The 20,072-nt window shown below is 41.7% G+C and overlaps 1 protein-coding gene across 6 annotated transcripts in view; it reads right to left on the reverse strand.

Moving 5' to 3' along the window:
• NT5C2 (5'-nucleotidase, cytosolic II) overlaps positions 1 to 20,072 on the reverse strand; it is a 63,906-nt gene that overhangs the window by 12,175 nt on the left and 31,659 nt on the right. For all 6 annotated transcript variants that reach the window (XM_014250235.2, XM_014250231.2, XM_014250234.2 and 3 more), the window contains 3 exons: positions 18,898 to 18,971; positions 1,638 to 1,755; positions 159 to 254 (listed from right to left, as the gene is read on the reverse strand). In XM_014250235.2, the coding sequence (XP_014105710.1) occupies positions 159 to 254; positions 1,638 to 1,755; positions 18,898 to 18,971 (288 nt within the window). The remainder of the gene's footprint in view (positions 1 to 158; positions 255 to 1,637; positions 1,756 to 18,897; positions 18,972 to 20,072) is intronic.

Genomic DNA, 20,072 nt, shown 5'->3' on the forward strand with positions numbered 1-20,072 from the left:
TCAATTCATCCACAGCCAATCCTGGAGCTGTAGGAACACCAACACAGCATCTGCTGTTAGGAGAGTCTCTGCAACTCCATATACAGTGTATGCCCTAAGGATCATTGACACAACAGACCTTATTAAGTAAAAAAGAACAGCCAAGAGTCTGCACTCACCCTCTGAGGAAATTAAAGCCATGTGCACATACTAGGAGGTTCCCATAGGCATCAACTTTCAGCAGGTTTCCATAGTGGGTGTCAAACACCAGGCCTCTGTTAAGAAAGCAATTTAGGATATGAAAAGGCAAGTGCATTAAGGGGTGACCATTTTAACAGCAGCTAGAACAGCTCTAGAACAGCTTTGCTCACTTGGCATGGGACATCAGAACAGGGCTGCTGTTATGAGGCAGATGGGGTCCCTACTGTCCCTTTTAGCTGGCAGCAGGTGAGCAACCAGAGCCCAGCATCACGAGGCAGGAGAGACACCTGAAGCATTTAACCCAAGAGGCTCAACTGTGCATCTACCAGGGGAGCTGTGGGCCTCTTCCACAGGCTCACAAACCTGACACCCCTGTCAGGCTGCAGGGAACAGTGAGGTGTGATAAAGGAATTTCTCTCTGCTTTTGCATGGCTTTGTCACAGACAAAGCCAGATGAGGCACGTAACCATGGCACAACATTTTGGACATGCCCAGTTCTGACTCTGGCAAAACTCTGTCTCATTTATCCAGCAGCTTGCATTTGGAGAATGCAGCCTCCCCACAGAGATACCCCTTCTGTCCCCTCCCTGGGATGAAGGTAGTGGATTTAACAGAGTTCTCATCACAGGTTTGTGAGGGGCTATGCCTTGTTATGGGCAAGGGTGCAGCCAGCAGCAACTCTCAGTGTAAAACACGCTGAGATGAGGGAAGGAAGGAGGCTGCCAGACTGAAACTGGGTCAAACCAACAGATCCTCTGGTTCAGTCTTTTGCAAAGAAACTCCAAACGAGTCAAAGAAGCAAAATCCAGCAAAGGCACAAGTAGAAAGAACTTGGAGGTGCAGAGTTAGATCAAAAGCTTTGTTCAAAATAAACAATGCCCTTTTTACCTCTCCCACCAAAAGACAAAATATAAGAATTTAGTAATTTTGCACCATTAACTTAGTACAAAGTTATAAAATCAAAAAGTTACTGAGTCAAATGCTTTTGACATTTGATTCATCTCAACAGGAGAGCTAGATTGGTCCCATTTCTATTCTTGTTTACTGTCAGCTTAATTTTCAGGATGTCTTACACACCACGACACTACTAATTAAAATCATTAAAGAAAATGTTCTGAGACATCCCAGCAGCCTTGGACAGTAATGGCTTCTTCTCTCTGATTCTGATTTCACTCCCACTCCAATTGTGTCTCTGCTGTCTTTGCTTTGAAGGGCTATTTTTGGACCATGTTTTCAGTAGGATTCTTTTCTTACATACTCCCTATTTGCTGGCAAGGGTTCATGTGTGCAAAGGCCCCCCACGTACTGGATTTATCTTCTCCCTTCCCCATGATCTGTGGCCAGCCATAGGCTTCAATCCACATCTGAAAACCTGGCCTCACATGTCGCCTGTGAACTTCACAGAACAAGTACTCCAGGCCTCGAGCAGGCGAGATGGGTATCTGTCAGTCATTTACCTGGTAGGGAATGCAGGATCATACACAAAATTGAGCAGCTCATGAGGGTATCCAATGGAAACTAATCTTTCTACGGTCAGGTCAAATCCAAGAGATTCGTATTCAGGGGATTTATACACTGTACCAAGATGAGATTTCAGTTAGAAAACTTGAAAACAGCTAGGGGGTTAAACAAGAAGGCAATTAAAAGTAATGTACCCATTCTCCCTCCTCCCTCCTCCACATACCATTCCCTCCTTTGATGCCTTGGGTCCCCCAGTCCTGTGGTGGAATTAGCTCCTGCCCCAGGGCTGCAGTGAAGCAGAGCTGCAGTTTGAATTTCAGCAGCAGAGTGCACCAGATGAAATATCCATCAGTTTATCATAGCTCTCTGCATCAGGAAAAACGCATTTCAAACAGCAGCTCCCCTCCCTGCAGCCCTGTTAGGCAGATGCATGAACACTCCCTGTTCCATCCGCTTCAACAGGGCTTTGGTTTGCTGTGTTTTTGCAAAGCCGATAAAGAAACCAATAAATTGCAGGAGCACATGTATTGGAGGTTAGAAAGACTGAAATTCATCACTTCTGTGCTACTGTGACTGCTCTGGATACAATCCCAAAGCTTAGTATTGCTCCAGATTTCATCTCAGGGGAATTAATGTTTGCTGCAGCCTAAGTTAGCGTGAAGGTAGAGCTGTCAAGTTAACATATGATTTGTTTGTTAATAACACCATATGGTACTGCAAAAAAACTGTTCGTTATTACCCTTGTGCATCAAAATGCTACTTTCTAAAGCAAGCTCACTGCTCTCACATGTCAGAGGAGCTGCTCATCTGGGACACACACCGCTCCATGCAAAAGAAATTAACTTGTTCGACTAAGTCATTCCTACCATGTGGCTTCTCTTCTTCCTACAAATGACCTTCCCATGTACTGAAAATGTTACTGTTTAATCAGATCATTAAATTACATCTAAAAGGCAATCAGGACAGATGGAAATCACAGCGTTTCTCTGGCAGTGTGTTTATGCTCACTGCATGTCTGCAGAAGCCCAGAAGATAAGGCGCTAATATGCATGTTTCAAACACCGAGACAGCTGGATAGTCCTGAAGCTGACCAAGGATTGTTGGTAATAACAGCCAGGGATTGTTGGCAATAACATGTTGTGAGAAAGAACAGGATGTGGCTGGAGAAGGGGGCTATGTGGAGATAAGGGCAGCACTTTTCTGGGGCAAACGTCCTTGTTTGGGCTCCCAGAGATAAGCACAGCTCAAGTGCAGGAATGAGGTCAAGAAATGGGCATGGACTGTGTGGGGGAGATCAAGTCCACCCAAGAGCCTCCAACACATTTTCAGAAAGGTCTGGAAGAATAGGGTGCACATGGTAACTTGATTTCCATAGAAAGCAAGAGCCCTGTTTTCAAGGTGGGGAAAACTAATCTATAAAAAGATACCCCAACAAAGCCCAGGCGTGCCCTGCGTGTGCCCCAGGACTGGACACCCCATCAGTGCTGCTGCCAGGACTGGTGATCTCTTTTTCTCACTTTCTTCCTTTCTCTCTCTCTTCCCCTCTTTAATTCATCTCTCTTCCCTTTTACCCTACCCCTTTATCCAAACCCCACTGCTGTGTGCTTATATTAGAAGTTCAGGGATTAACAATTTTCATGCCAAGTGTAATTTACTAATAAAACTTTGTAAGCTTCTGTGGACACGCTGACTTTTGTTGTTCCTTTCAACAATGAGCACCTACAAATCCTGGGAGCTCCCTTCCCCTTAGGAGTGGGATACCATAATGTTGCTAATAATGTCTTAAACTGGTCCTAAGATAAATAAATACAACCCTTGACTGCAATGAGGGTTACCATGGGTTCAATGGGTTCAACTGCCTCCATCACCTGAATATTTCAAATTTAGCTGAAAACATGCAAGTTACACAGTAAACTCATGAGAGGACAGACTGCTTTTCCTGACAGACATCTAACACTGTGGGCCTCATGACATACATTAATACACATTGTCTATACTGCCCACTCATCACCAGCATATATCTACACTGTGGGATACAGAAATTAAATCTGAGAGGAGAAAAAAAATAAAAAAATACTAAAAAAAAATTTTAAAAATTAAAAAGGCAAGGACTTTAGATGAAAGAAGGCTGTCAGAAGACTAAGATCACAGTAACCATGACAGAGGCTTCTCTTAATAACCTAAAAAGCACCAGAATCCCAAGAGTTAATTTTCACCATTAAATTAACAGCATTAACAATGAAATAAGCAAACCTGTAATGGTCTTAAACAGATAACTATTATCAATAAAGCAGTTATCAAAATCTCCAAGCAATATTATACCAATGGCAAACATCAACAACATAATTCAAAATACAATGCACGTAGTCTTTTCTATCCTTTAGGAAAGGAAGGATTAATTGAGCTATAGATAGGAATAAGCAATCAACGAAAGTACAGCTAATGTAGAAAGCAGTGACAAGGCAATTCTGGGGAGTGAGCTAGAGTTGGAGGGAGCAATAGGCAGTTAGGTGATGAACAAAATTGTGATAGTGACACCAGAGCATCATCTGGAACAAGGAATTCCTCTGATTCAGGACAGTAAAGGCACTTCCCAGGGAAAACTCTTATAAATACACCTACACATATTCTCAGGATGTGGAAGCTCTGCAAAGCTCCCCGTTAAGTGAAACAGACTCCAATCCCCTGGTCCGTGCATGAAGCTGCTGCACTCCTCCTTTTTAGCCTCCTGGGAAATGACCATGCTACCAACTTAGTCCATAATACATCATTTCCAAACAGAACATTTCTCCGAGGAAACCCTTTCTGAACTCAGCAACCATGGTGATGCTGCCCTGACATGAACCTGGGCAGGAGCACATTGGCATCTCCTCTGAACAAGCAAGTGGTTCATCAAGAGCTCATTTCCAGAGCTTTTCCAGGGAAATTGTAGAGCTTTCTGATGAGCAATCTGTGTATCTTTTTAATGTTCCACCAGGGAACAGCTGTGTGGGACACAAGGTCTGCTGCTCACACAATACCCTTCCTTCCTTCCTTCCTTCCTTTCTCTCTTTCTTTTCTTTCTTTCTTTCTTTCTTTCTTTCTTTCTTTCTTTCTTTCTTTCTTTCTTTCTTTCTTTCTTTCTTTCTTTCTTTCTTTCTTTCTTTCTTTCTTTCTTCCTTTCTTTCTTTCTTTCTTTCTTTTCTTTCTTTCTTTTTCTTTCTTTCTTTCTTTCTCTTTCTTTCTTTTTCTTTCTTTCTTTCTTTCTCTTTCTTTCTTTCTTTCTTTCTTTCTTTCTTTCTTTCTTTCTTTCTTTCTTTCTTTATTTGCCTCTCTGTCTTAGAAAATCACCACAGACCTCCTTTTAACTCTCTAAGGAAACAAGCTGAAGCACCATTAGGAAAAAGGCTGAAGAAGAGGTATCAACCTCAGCCTTCATCATCCCAAGTCTCTGCTGAGGCAGTACATTAATTAGGATTAATCTAAATGTTTCTTTTGGGGGGACAGTTATTCCGCTTACCTCTCAAGCCCTAGATTTTGCTTCCTTGGCATCTCTTTGAATAAAACTAAACTATTAGCTCATTCATGCCTCTATTTTTCTACTACTCCACAATATCTGGAAAATGAGAGCCTTCTCCTTCACACATGAACTAAACAGAGACACAGGAAACTGGACTCGTGAAAGGGACAATAAATTTTCTCTAGTTACCAGCATACTTACTGTTCCAGATAAACTTTCATTTAATTAGGCACACAGCTGGGAAGAGACAGAGCTCCCTGAGCCCACCCTGACAGCACCCACAACCACAGCACTGGCTGCATCAGCTGGAATGAGCCACAACCCCCTGACATTTCTCATAAGCCTGTTTGAGTAACTGAAGCTTCCTCTGGGCAAACAAACCATCCACCTCCTCAGATCAAGAATGGACAGGCTGATATCTCTGCAACTCTGGCAGCACATTTGGGGAAGATGCCCCAATTACAGGTATTACTCCATTATTTCAGTATTGTACTCAGGGCTGGTTGTTCTCTCATGTCTTCATGCAGCCATGAGGAAATAGAGTAGAGAGGAAGCTCAATACTTTTTTCTGCAGCTGCATGATGAAAACATGATTTTAAACTTTGCTACAATGTTCTCTCCCTCACACCTGGTTGCTGAATCCTGGTACCCCTGATGGAGACAGTTTGTGTGCCATGGACAAGTCATGAATTCAGTTATTTGCCATGCAGTCTCCCGTGCCCAGCTCTTTCACTCAGCTGAGAAGGGCAGTCTTTGAGCCTTCCCAGCTCTGTGACAGGGGAGGAGGCAGAGCCACAGACACATTTTCACACCATCCTTGCCCAACACACATGGGATGTTAGTAAAACCAAAGCATGTGCTACAACTTATTCTGATTTCCTTTTCTTACTGCTTGATGGCCATGTCTTTGCCACAAAGCCAAGTCTCCAGCTCCAGAGGAATTGTTATTTTAATAGTCCTGTTCCAACACAGGCAAATGCTTCAGCAGCACAGGGCAATCAGCACCCAGTGCTCATGGATTATGCAACTGAGGTGGAAAGAAAACAACTAAAGGTTTTAAAAAAAACAGAAGCCAGTTGACAGCACTCCAGCTTCCTCTTAATACCATTACTTGGCTTAACAATACACCATTAAGAGGTAAAAAGCAGTACCCAAGTGAACACTGCAAGCCTTCAGGCCTGTGACGAGTGCGGGCATCCCTGACTGACACAGGACATGCTGAGGGGGGAAGCTGGTCTGGAATGAGCAGGGGTTGTGCAGTAAGGTATGCAATTCTCATGCATTTGTGTGGTTGTGTTTACCTTTGCTGCCAAGACACATACAGTTACAATTTTATAGCCTTCCTGAAAAGGAAAAAAAAAAAAAAAAAAAGAAAAAAAAAGCTCTCTACAGAGGCTCCAGCTTATGCAAAATGCTGCTGCCAGGATTTTAACTCACATGAGGCAGATGCAGATTCAGAGTGTCACTCCAGGCTTGACGGAGTTACACTGGGCTCCCCTGTTAAAGAAAAAAATCAGACTGATTTTAAAACTGCAACAGCTCTGTGCCATGTGGGACTGTGTTTGCTGGAGCTCTGTCCTCTGGTAAGCTCAGAAACTGGCCTGGCAGTTATTCCAAATACAACTGATTCATAGAAGAGGCACAGTTGGTAATCGTGTGGTAATCGTGCATCCTGCAGGCAAAATTCTGTCCTCATATCCACAAAGTAGTCTCAGATCATCAGCTCAGGGATAATTAGGTGAAAGAGGCTATAAGCACATTGCCTAAGTGATACAAATCCTTCATGTTTCTCTCAGACACAGAGCAAGTGGTTCAAGAAAAGGTCTTGTGCTCTTTTTGGGGCTTTGCCATTATGGTCCATTCCTCAGTCAGTAACAAATTACTCTTTCAGGACACTCTCACACCATACAATGCCTGCTCGTGTCAATGCAGGGGACCTGGGAGACTGAGTCAGGAGCTACTCTGGGAACCTGAGAAGAGAATTTTGCCCTACACCTTGAAGGTGCTCCCAGCGAGAGCCTTGCACACAGGTCAGTCTGTGGTGCACGTCTGCATTTAAACTCGGACACGCTTTCGCTTGAGCTTTCGTGGGCAAAGCACTGCAGGATAAACCAGCACCAAAGCTGCACACAGAGCTGCACTGCAGTGCTCTCGCTGGCAAGCACACACAGGGAGAATGCCAGAGATATTTTGCAACTTACAGGTATGCACAGAGTAATCAAGAATTACCCTTAAGATTCAATTTGCACTGAATACAAAGCTGAACTGGTTGGAATGATGTTGCAAAAATGACCCACAGAAGTATGCAGAGCTCCTGGAAGGCTTCTCTGTAAATAAATGTTTAAAGCCTGTTTTGTTTCAAAATTAATACCTGAGGAAGGCTAAAGTGCATGTGATGCCTCTGCTTAAGCTGTGGCGAGGAGAAAGCCCTTTAAGGGCTGTGTGTATCTTCTCTTGTTTCTCCTACACACACAAATTTACACAGGGGAGTTTCTCACTGAAGATGTAACATGGTTTGTTCCAGGGCTTGCCAACACTTCTTGCAAGGTACTCATGGATCTTGGGAGAGAAGCAGGAGTTGAAGTTACAATAATGATCCCTTTCTGCACTGCTTCAGTCGTCTCCCATTTGTGAGATGTATTTGCTGTCTCACACTGCACACCTGCAAGCAGTCCTGCCTGCCATTTTATTTCCTAACACTATGGATTTGGTGCTTGTAAAACCCCTGAACTGGGAGCAGTGGCAAGACACTGATTTCCCATACCACCGAGGCAGCTTTGAGGAATCAGCTCCCTTTGACCAGAGCCCTTGTCTAGGAAGGGAAAAATGAGCTCAGGAGGTTGCTGCAACAACAGAAGCCTGCAGGGAGAGCAGCTCCTCCAGGCAGAGAGGCAGAGCCAGGACCACTAAATGATAACCTGAAGTATCATTTGAACCTGCCTCCGGCTTTTCCCCATCAGTTGCTCTCTTATGATGCCCTACCACCTCCTGAAGGAATTTCATCCCTTCCATCTGCCAATTCCTCACCTGCCTTTCCTCCCAGCTGGAAGGCAAGAGCAGCCCAGGGAAAGGCGCTTGCGATGCCCCCCAAAACAAACCTACACTGTCAGGGCACTTCACGGGAGCAGCTGCTTCCTGCTCTGATCCCTTGGGCACACACTGTCTCCACTCCTTCCCCACGCAGGTGCTGAGAGCACTGTCTGTGCTGTTGACTTTCAGGTGTCCAGATAAGATCAGTATTTCTTAAACTAGAGGTGATGACCTCCTCCAAAAGGGCTGCAAAAAAACTTTAACAAATACTCAATCTTCAGAAATGTCACCCACTCTCTGGGTTCTCCAGAGGTCACACAAAGCCAAAAAGTAGACAGATAATGCACAGGGTTCCACCTTTTCTCCGAAGCACAGGAAATGCAGCTCAACTATTTTGTGTTAAGTCTTGAAGAAATGAAAGTAAAATAACTAAAAACAGGTTTTTTCAGTTACTGCTTATTCTCGTGAGTAAGGCATGCAAATCAGGCGGTTAGGGACATACATGGGCAGGTGGAGAGCTGGTATCCAGATTTATACATCTCAGGCAAAACATGCATAATTAAACTTGTACAAATACATTTCTGAAATTACACAAACCTGACTTAAAGAGCAGGATCAAAGTGTTGCACTGGATTGCACCACAAATAAGAAATGTGTAGTGGGTTTGGTTCGCAAAGTATGCCAGTATGTATTAGGAAGAGATTTATATCAGTGTTGAACTGACAAAACCTGCTTAATTAAAGCCTTGAGGACTGAGATCCATTTTTACAAATTCATTTTCTGTAACAATACAAATATCTATGTATCCTGTCTCAACAGTGTCCATCAAATGAGATTCTAGTGTCCCAGAACATGATAGATCTATCCCCAGAGCTCTCCATTCTGTCAGTATCTCCTCTGCACATGGCCCCAAATCCAGGCACTTAGTGTCCACCATGCTGTGTCTATGACAGTCAGCCCTGCACAACAACCATACCACTGGCTATTTCACACAAGCTCCAAATACTCATCCCCTGGCACTTCTGATGACCTGACCTGCAAATCCAGCTGAGAATCCAGAAGGAAACAGCCAGTGACCAGTGCTGGAGGTGTTTGGGACACTGGACTTAATTAAAAAGCAAAGCCCAGTGAAATAACAATACCAATTAAATGTACTTCTAAGTGTTGGGCAAGCATTTCACATACTGCCATAGTGTAAGGAAAGTCTGTGTCAGCTGTAGGGCCAGAGGTCTGAGGATCCCCAGAAGTAACCAGGCAGTGAGGAATGCTATCTGACCTCTATACACTGACCCTCCTTTCAGGGTATCTTATCTTCAAAATTTGTTACAGAGCAATGCCACTTTTCATACACAAGTGGAAAAGAGGAGGATTTCTGCTCCAGCATACTAATGACTTCAAACTCTGCATTACAGGGCCTTTTCTAATCAGGCAGGTATTGTCAGGCACGGCTACTGAAATGTAACAAAAGGGGAATGCTAAGGTTTCTCAAGCTATGCTGCTCTTCCATGTTAATGTTATTCATTACTTACATAGGAAGGAATCTGAAATGTCATGTTTGAATTTCACACCTGGGTGTTAACTACCCTCAGTTTTGACAGTGCAGTCAGACTGCTCAGCTCTGATGGGAGCCCAGACTCACGCTTGACTTGCACAGCCTGGCAGGGTGCTGTCACTTTGCACTGGAAATAAAGTTGAGGATTGTCTTTCCCATGAGAACTAGAAACCCTACAGTGGTACCTGTACTTTGGGATCCTCTGTAGAAACACTCATCTGGCTTGGCAATCCCAGGGACAGGGATAAGCACAGACCTCCAGATCCCCTTGACTTGCATCTCTCTTTCCAATGACACATCAAGGGTTACCCTCAACTCCTGCCACAGCCACTGAACGCATTTTACTTCACAGTGTCCTCACTGGACATGAAGGGAAAAACACTCCTATTTAAAGCTCTGGTGTGTCCAGCAGTGGTTTGGGTCATCTCTGCCCACTTAAACGTGTGCCCTGCCTGCAGGCAATGGAGTAGAGCACCTTTGCACTGCGCTGACCTGGGAGCCCAGTGCCTGTAAACAAACTGACAAAGTGGAAAACGTGCCTGGTTGCAACCACAAGAAATCCCAAATGAAACCCATGGGACAGCTCATATGTTTTCAGTTAGGGATGTGGTGAACTTCTGACTTGCCATTTGTTTATTAACTCAGCTGAACTGTGACCATAAAGGGTTTGTCTACAGTCAAAATGAGTTGAAAACCAATTAGGAACAGACTCCAGTCCTCTTGACTCCTGGGGTTTGATTTTAAGCACTAAACCATAAATAAAAATGCACAGTATTATGGAAAGCAGAACTGCAGCATTTCAGCCTATATTTAAATTGACTTTTCAAAATACCAAACAAAATGGGTAGCAATATTGGTTTGTTTCTTTGAATTTTTAATTTTTCAGCCTAAATGAGAAGAAACTGCTTCCATACTGAATATAATTTTCACCTACCTGTAGAAACTTTTTCAAACACAGAAGTGACCTGAGCAGTAAGACAAAGCTTAGCTTTAAAGCACACTTCAATACTTAATGTGCCTTTTCTATTTCACTAAAAATTATGTATTTGTAGTGGTCAGCAAACAAAACCTTGACAAAACCTCCAGGTGCATCCCAGAATACTTTTGTATGCTTAACGCACAAGCTGCTCTGCCCTGCACGAGCAGCCAGACCTTGCACAGAGCCTTTGTGCCCACAGATGTTTCTGACAGTAAATCTTACCATAGAAATTAAGGCAAGGGTCACTAATCATCAGAGGTTTGCATCTTTTGGATGGGAGCTTCAGTGGCTCCATGGCACCCTTTTCTGATGATGCCAGGGGCTCTGGGTGGGAAGCAGAGCTCCCCTACCAGGGCTCTGCAGTCCCCAGCCTCAGCAGAGCCCGTAAAACAGCGACGCACCCTCTGCAGCCTAAGAGCAGTGGAAAATTCCTTACTTCTAATGCTCCTGCAAACATCCCCAAGTGCACAGCACAGCTTTCAGCTCTAGAACCCCTAACCTGGAACTGTATCAGCTTCCCTTCTCCCGCTCTGCATGCTAACAGGGTGTGTAAAGACAGGATTTGTTTTTGCTTCAAGGACTGACACAGCACTCTATGTGCAGCCTGGCTGTGAATTGCTGGGTCTACACTTCAGGTTGTTTCTAGTGCTGCATTTCTACTTGTATTAAAAACAAGTGTTGTCAAGTATCATCAGCTTTAACTCTTCCCAAAGCAGGCTTATTAGTGCTCTCATTGGTAAATTCCAGATATTTTTAGCTCTCTGCTGCTGCACTTTGTTTGCCTTCGATGTAACAAAGATTTGGGCTGTTTGAATATGCCTCAGAGGCTGGCAAAGCAGAGCTTAGTGTTGGAAAGATTTCTTCTGCTGAATAAAAATGAATGGCTTGAGGTAAGAACAGCAGCACTGAGGTCACATTGTGCATGTTGAGAGAAGCAACTCAGACTTTGCATTTCAAGGAAACTTCAGTTTGTCTATTTTTATAGTTAGTATAACTTTCCTTTGCACTGGATTAATATTTAAAAAATGACTACAGAGTCACTTTTCTTTCACAGGAAATTTTTACAGTTTCCCTAACACAAGAGAATGCTTTTTGTTTCACAATTTACCTCTCTCAGATACAGCCCACTATGAGTTACAATCCCATATTGGAAATACCCCTGCATTTCCATGGAAACAAACTACTGTGCCAAAATATGGGCTTAGTTCTTCAATAAAGACTTATGAACAGGGAAGAAATAGATGCTTAGACTTCAGGTTCAAACATAATTTGCTAGCATCTAAAAATAAGAATCAAATTACCTAAAGGCCTAGTAGTCACTACTACAATATATCTAAGGCATTTTTCAGGTTTATCAGTGTCCGAGAGATCCATCTTCTTAATTTTCTCCATATTTACTGAAGAAAGTGAGCCTCCAAGGCTACACATTTGTTTAACAGTGTGCACCTGGGCTTAGATGCAGTACAAGTGCCCATGCTGGCAAAAAGCCACATGCAGAAGTTTTTCTGTAGTGCTAAAATAAGGCATTCACAAAGCAATGGCACACAAATGATCTCAGAGTTAAAGCCTTCTGTACTCTCAGCTTTGGTTCCTCCTACAGAGTAAGCTGTTTGAGTCATCACAAGGGTATTTGCAACTTAATAGTACTTCTGTTGTGGTATTAAGATTACTAGATAAGGGGGTCGATTAGATTGAAAAATGCCTCCCTATTTTCATCGTCTGGCAAGGCGAGAACTCGCCTTGGTACACTAACAGCCTGCTGACCCAGCTTGGTGTTATCACCATGTTTTTAAGAGCAAGAAAACAGAATATAGCAGCTTTTGAAACTTTCCTTACACTGTGAAGACTCCTTCTTTCAGCAGCTTCTGTTTATCACTCCGATTCTTCAAGGATCCACAGACAGCAGATTAGCAGTTTGTCAGTCAGTGATTTACTGGGACAGAGCAAGCAACACATGCTTTCTCCACTCCTCATTCCCAGTGCCAGCATGTGAGATCCCACAGCTCCAGACCTCATTCGCTCATTACACAGCTTTAAATGGTCAGGCTCTGAAGAGCAGCAACACAAAGAGTGCAGGGACAATAACCACTGCACTGGTATTTGAAAAGACATCCAGCTCAAAGCATACTCAGAACAATTTGGCTTCTCCATCTGCCTTTAGCTTTAAAACACCAATGGCTAAACCAGCCTCTGAAATCTGCAAAATCTGCACCTGTTAAACTGGCAATGTGCAAATGTGAAAAGGCAGACAGCAGATGTGCGTCAGGGCAACTCCCGGTCCTGGCTGGGAGAGCTGGAAGGCTTCTCCTGCACATCTACCAATTCCTTTCTCCAGCCACCACATTATTTCTGTATGACATAAAGAACTGCATTATCCACAAACTGGGAAAGAAGCAAAAACTGCTTAGTATCTCCCCAAAAGAGCCTCAAAGCTGTAGTCCTTACGTCATAACGAAACTAAAGGCAAACCTTTAAGCTAAGCAGGAGAGGCTCGTTAGAACATCTGCATTAGAGTTCAGCACTAATAAACAGATAGTAACAGCACCTGAACTGACATTCAGATATGCTGTAGTTGTTTACATTACAAACTCAGTAGTTTAAGTATTCAGTTTAATCTTTCATGTATAAAACTCCCACATTTATAATTTATTTTTCATTTGTGCAATCCAGAAATTTTTGCATACAAGGTACAAATTTATGAGTTCCATTTCTCAGTTGTGCAGAGTGAAACACAGGAACCTGATAGACTCAGCTACAGTAAAAATGGAAGATGGACTGAAGAACCAGTTCTCAATTCTGCTGTCATCTTTTCTCCCAGATCACACACAGCAACAATCCAATTCTACCTTCAGGCTGATTGTATCTTTTCCAGAGTCAACAGGTAAAGAAAAGCATTTCAAAAATAAGATTAGGGTGTGAAAAATTTTCCACTTCCAAATTGCAAGGATGGCTTTGACATGAACACCCACCTGAGGAAAGGGCAAAACCTGTTTATGCATGTTGCACTTTGGATTGAGTTGGGAAAGACTAAAACTGTCTTTCCTGTATCTTTTCCCATGGGATGAGAAGGGCAGTGGTACAAGCTGAAAGCATAAGAAATTTTGCAATAAAATCTTTGCAGTGCACCAAACCTTGGCATTAAATTGGCAATGTTTCCAGGACACATGCTATATTCCAATCAGGTTATGTTGCATTAATCACATTTGCACACAATAAAACCAGTATTTTTCAAGCCTCATTTCCCCTCCTTTTTTATTGAAACTGTTTTCAGCAGCCATTGATAATTTTATTATCAATTTCAGGAGAACACAGAAGCAGCAATGAATTAAGCACAGGAAAAGCATTCTAAATGAAAGCATCCTGTCTACTGATATTACCTCTTATCTGTTTCATATAGAAGATAAAACTTTCAACAAGGCTGTAACTTTTGGAGAAAAGTAGTCACAGAGGAATCTTTTCAAGCACAATTGAGTTTGTAATTCTTACTATGTCTCTCTATTTGCCAATGGCCCAGTGTGAAATTACAGCCAGTTTGGGAACCCCACTGCTTTAGCTCTGCTCCTGTCAAGGGACATCTATCCATCACCTCATTGTGCAGCCTGTCCCATTTAAGAGCTGGTAATGCCAAGGCCTCCTGCATTATTTGGATCCAGATCTAATAATTAAGTGCAGCTCACACTGAGTAGGAAGCAGCCAAATAAAATGCTGTGTGAAACCAATCTGTCCCTGCTGCATTTCCAATGGATGTCAGCAACTCCTCAGGCTCAGGTGAGTGCACAGTGAAGACTCTCCACTGACATACCCTTATTTTACTTTCTGCACTTAGCAGTAAACACAAAACAGAGAAGGCTGTGAATCTTTTGGATTGCATGGAACATTTTCCTTTACCAAAACACAGGCAGCTTTGACAGTACTGGTGAAAAAAGGGAGGCAGACCAGAATTGTTTGTGACTGTTGATCTTCTGCCTGGGTAAATAAGCAGAGATAAATCATTCAGATAATAAATGAAACTACGATTTAGCAAACAAAAAAAACCTACAAAAGGACCTTCAATCTCTCTATTTTAAACAGGAATCATTCAATAATTCTCAGTTCTGCCCTGACAGCAAATTCAGCCCTGGGTGTAATGCCGTGGCTTCCCAAGGAGCAAGGGCACCGTAGGGAACTGGCAGGGCCTCGCTCCCAGGCTGGCAGGCAGCAAGGCCAGAGGCAGGGAATGAAGGGCTGCATAACATCACAGAAACTTGTCTTAACCTCCACTAACAGCAAGGGCTGAAATAGCTGATGACTCTTGCTTGTGTCAACTGCTGCAACACTTTAAACAGCATCTACTTAACTAAGCACACAAACCACAGTCAACCTCTGCTGCTCCTCCTGCTCCTTCCACCTGCCTCCCAGTAACACCTAGCTTTAAAAACCATTATTTTATGTACTAAATGTGATTCCCAAACAGATTGAATAGGAAGGGGACAGCCAGTTTCATAAATAACACAGATTTCTGAACCTCTAGTATTAGTGTATCTATAACATTAACCTAGGGAGATTTGGGATTTTCCATACACATAATAGATCTTATCCCATGAGAATACAACAATCCTTTATGGGAAAACAAGAAATCTAAAACCTGTGAGAGTTAGTTCAATTTGCTTTAATTTTATTTTCCCAGCAGTCAAAATTAATTCTACATGTAATCACTGTGATTACAAATTCAGCTATTTAGGGCCCATCCTTTCTCAGAAGAAAAAGCTAAAACCTTCAGGCTCTTCTACACAAAAAGACTTTGTTTGCCCAACCCAACCATTAATAGTATTTCTCAACCCTATGCAAGGAGAGTCAAGCACAATCAGGGAACACAGGAGTTGTTTACAATAATTTGAAGTTTCACCTAATTTTGGCTTGAAAGCAAACAAAACCACTGTGGAAATGCTGGATCAGACAGCCTTGAATTATTTTAAATTCTGAGTTAAGTGGTTCTTTAATTTAGTAACTCTAAGAAATATTACTCTATAACACATGAAATTGTACTTTATGTACAATGTAACATGATGATACTAAAACTGCTCTCAGCTGGCAAGCTGACATTCTCAGACATGCTGGTAGTAGAACACGATCACTGCAGCATGTGCATGGTAGCTGTTACTACAGACTTCAAAATGGAAATGCCATGTCCCTACCAAAATTAGATTATTCTAGACAGAAAAGAGGGTTATTGTAAGTAGATCTGTGTCCTTAAATTCATAAGGTACAAGAATAAAACTGTCTCAAGCTTCTAAAGTTCAAAAAACATGAAACGATTCTGACTTTACTGGTACTGAACCACCTCCGAAGGAAGATTTTGGTGCTACCAGTGGTCATTGATTTGGAAAGAAGAAAGAGACAAGACAGCAATACTCCTTTACACGACAGGTAATTCAATGTGTATCAAAATAATCATTCTTCTGAGATGGCAAATGTATTACCGTCATCAGACTATTTCTGATGTGAAAGCACACAGTAGAAGGGGATGTCACATACAGATTTTGGCAGGGTCAATGACTCTGCCTGCCTTAAATTGTTGAATAGGAAGATTGTGCTTGGGATATTTCAAAAAGCATTGCAGAAAAATCGCCTAGCAATGAAAGTACAAATGCAGAAAACTAGATGAGGAGCTAATGACACTGGAGACGTTTCTGCTCTTTTCCTTGGCCTATTTACGTGTTTTGAACGGTCTCCAAAAGGCTTCTGCTCAGCATGCGCCATCTGGTATGCAGATACCATTTCCAGATGTTCAATTACACATAAACTGGCTTTTTACATTGGGGTTTTTTTTCCTTTTTTTTTTTTTTTAAAAATCAAGACAAGTAGCATGTCTATGTGAAAGAGTGGGTAAAGGATAATGTGACCAATCAGAAAACACAACAGGGTCTCATGAATGCACTAACTACAGCATATTACTGTAATACTTCGCTTGTCCCACTTCTTCATTATCATTTCCAATTAATTTATTATAATTGTAATCATATTCTAACACTGCAATCTTTAAGTCCCCACAGTGGATTAGTATTTTTTCTTGTATGAAAGCTATAAGTAGCTAATAATGGTCAGATAATAAAAGCCCACAGGGAGAGGAAAGGATGACTCTGAGACATAAGAATACAATCAGGTAATTTTAAAGGTTAATTTCCAGTTTGAGTGGAAAAAAGGGAAATAGTACTTACCAGTCATAATGTTTTTCATCTGCAAAAGGTGTTCCAACATAATTTCATTCTCACAATTCCTAGTGAAATGATCTGCAACTATTAGCTCTGTTGTACCATGGAAGAAGTCACAGTACAGTAGCTTATCCCAGAGGGGTCTAGATTTACAGTTTTCTGCTCAGACCATATCTCATTTCTTTTTCTGCCTCACACCCTGCCACTCAACTCCCCTAAATGCACTGACTTAGCCTTCTCAACCTGGAGCACTGTGATCTTCCAGCCTTGGAAGCCCCATGTTTTTATGTCCCTTGTACTGCTTTAGGATGCTTGAAAAATTCATTTTGTCCTCTCATCAAATCAAGCATCATTTTGTGGATACCTACACATTTGCTCTGTGTTTACAGGAACAAAGAACGTTTGAGTCAAATGAACACTCAGATAAGTGAGGACAGTGCTGAAGCTCTTCTTCTGCCAGGATGAAATTTAGCAACAAACTTCATGCTTCACACCAGCCCCAGTGGGATCACCTGGGTCCTTGGGAAGTGCTGCCACTTTCTTTGCAAAAGGCACAGAAGTTGTTTTTCTGTTACTGAAGTGAAACTCACAACTTTTTCTTTTCTTTTCTTTTTTTAAAAGCATTTGCTTTTGAACAACTTCATGCACCCCTTAAAAGCACTGCCATAAGACTGTCACAGCTGGGAAACACAAACAGAAAGCACGTGCCTTCTGTCATATCCAGATTAATAACGATATACTTCATGACTTAAAAAGTGGCAAGAACTTTAAACAGATGTATAAATAAGGTGTTGAACCTTTTATATGTAACTACTTCCTTGTAGATAAATGAACACAAGGAACTGATCTAAATATAAACTGCAACTACCTGCCACAGTCTCCAAAATTGCTCCTTGCGGTTGAACCATGAGCCTATGGAAACCTTCCTGCCCTTCACTTAGCCTCTGACCCCAGCTCTGACCCTCACACTGTCCCCAGCCACATTACTCATCTCTCATTCCTTCTCAGTACACAGTAACCAGATGACCATAGCTGACATACTGCATTAACCTATTATTAGGTGACCCTGACACCGTACCTCACATTTTCTCAGTTCATATACACAACAACTCTAAACTGAAATATTAATGGTGATAGGAACTTTTTATCCATTAATTTGGAAGTGGTAATGAGAAAGAAGGAAGGACGGTATATGACACCAACACAGTTACAGCCAGCCTGTGTGATACTATAACTTAAGAAAGTGGAAGTTAGCTTTTTATCTTCTCTTAAAAGATATTATTATTATCTTAATTATCTTAAAATACATAACATGAAAGTCTGACTATGAAGAAAATGGTAGCTTTATTTCCTCTCATCAAAAGTCTCAGGAAACTTGCCTGCTGAGTATCTGAAAGATGGAGAAGTCATGCAAACTAATGAAACTGAAAGATCTTATACAACCTCACAAAGCTTATCTGTCATAAAGAATGAGCAAAGCTTTATGAATTAACTCATTCAGCTGACACAAGGCACTCCCCTTGCCATGCCTCTTCTTGAAATGAGTCACTGATGTGGCTATCCCAGGAAGGGGAAAGAAGAAAACCTATTCAAAAATTACTCTCCCAGGACACAAGAGAACCTGCTGGCCAAAAGTGTAGCCTATTATATGCACCAAGGATGAAAGAAATCACCTTGTTATTCAAAGCCAAGTATGCACAAGGGGCATTGTCAAAATACAGTGGAATCTAAGGAAGCCGACCTATTAAGCTTTGATTTTCTCGACACCCATAATCACTTGAAACTGCACCAGAGTAACATGGCTTGTGACCAAATACAGCTTGCAGATAACAAATTTAAGGGAAACACCTAAAATGGAAGTGCAACAAATAGTGAAAGATACATTTTCTAACAGAAGAAGCCCCTGTTAACTGGAGTAGCCCAATCAGCTTTTTGCTGTTTTTTGCTCAGCAAGAAACAGTATTCCAAACTAAGTCAGTGTTCAAAAAACTTAGAAGATACTCACCAGCAAGTGTATAGTCCATATCAAAACCAAAGCACTTTATCTTTTCCATGGCTAAACTTCTGTTTACAAAGACCCTGAAAAGAGAGAAGAAATTTCACCAGAGGTACAAGCATTTTCAAAATACTCCCCTTTTAGAACAAACACATCCTGCCACTGTCAGAATGTCTGGCTTCCATAGGGCAAAATCAGCCACTATACCTGAAAACAGAGTCAAGTCTCATTTTTTGTGAGTTCTCCTGATGCGAAGCCATGACTTTGTGGAGTTCTTCTAATTATTGGTATGCTGTCCAAAGACATACACGCATGCATGCACACACACACAGCCTTCCATGTGACCTGCAAAAATTCCTAAGAATAGAAGTGCAAAATCTCCTGAAGCAGAATTCAGACCTCAAAGGATATTAAACTGGAAACAGTAGAGACAAAGCAATAGAATTCATTTGATTAAAACAAATTATTAGTAAGAGATAAGAAGGAAAATAAAATAATATTTCTTTGAATAAATTCACAGCATTTGCCTCCTCTTTGGAACTGTATCTGGAAATTCAAAGCAAACCCAAACAGATCCATTTTCACATTTTCACCAATACTTAAATTAAATGTTAAAAACATTTAATAAAGCTCTGAAAAAGAGAAACTGAGAAAAATTTTCATACACAAGATATGCCATTTCTATTTTGAAAATTTTAATTTATAACTCCTCTGAAACTTGCCAACTGCTATTTTGTAAATCTGACTTTTACCATTAATGCTTATTACAAAGAGACTCTAGACTGAATACTTCCAGGCCCATTTAGATTAATACACGATATCCAATTTAGTTCAAGTAAATAACACGGTAAAGAAATAGGTCAGAGAATACAACAAAAGCTTTTCTTGCTTCCTGTTCCAACTGCGACAGTAACTAAGCTGCTTATGTTTCCCCAGAACTTTAGAGCATAAAGCAGATCTGTAATTCAACAGGACTTCTTTCCACTGGCTTATCTGAACTTTAAAAATGAGAGTCAGAACTCATCTGTGGGAGGGAAGCTGAGCTTTTCAACAGCCATCCCAGACCGAAATCCCATGCACTGCTAGAGTTGTGATGCCAAGACAAAATTCACCTGTACGAGGAAAGTCCCAGAGCCTTCACTCGTACTGATTTCAACGCGTGAAAATTCTCCAAGTATTTACTA

This window comes from Pseudopodoces humilis, chromosome 9 (assembly GCF_049639895.1).
Source record: "Pseudopodoces humilis isolate 2021_Gansu_Grassland_sample_001 chromosome 9, ASM4963989v1, whole genome shotgun sequence".
In the NCBI taxonomy this organism is placed as follows: Eukaryota; Metazoa; Chordata; class Aves; order Passeriformes; family Paridae; genus Pseudopodoces; species Pseudopodoces humilis.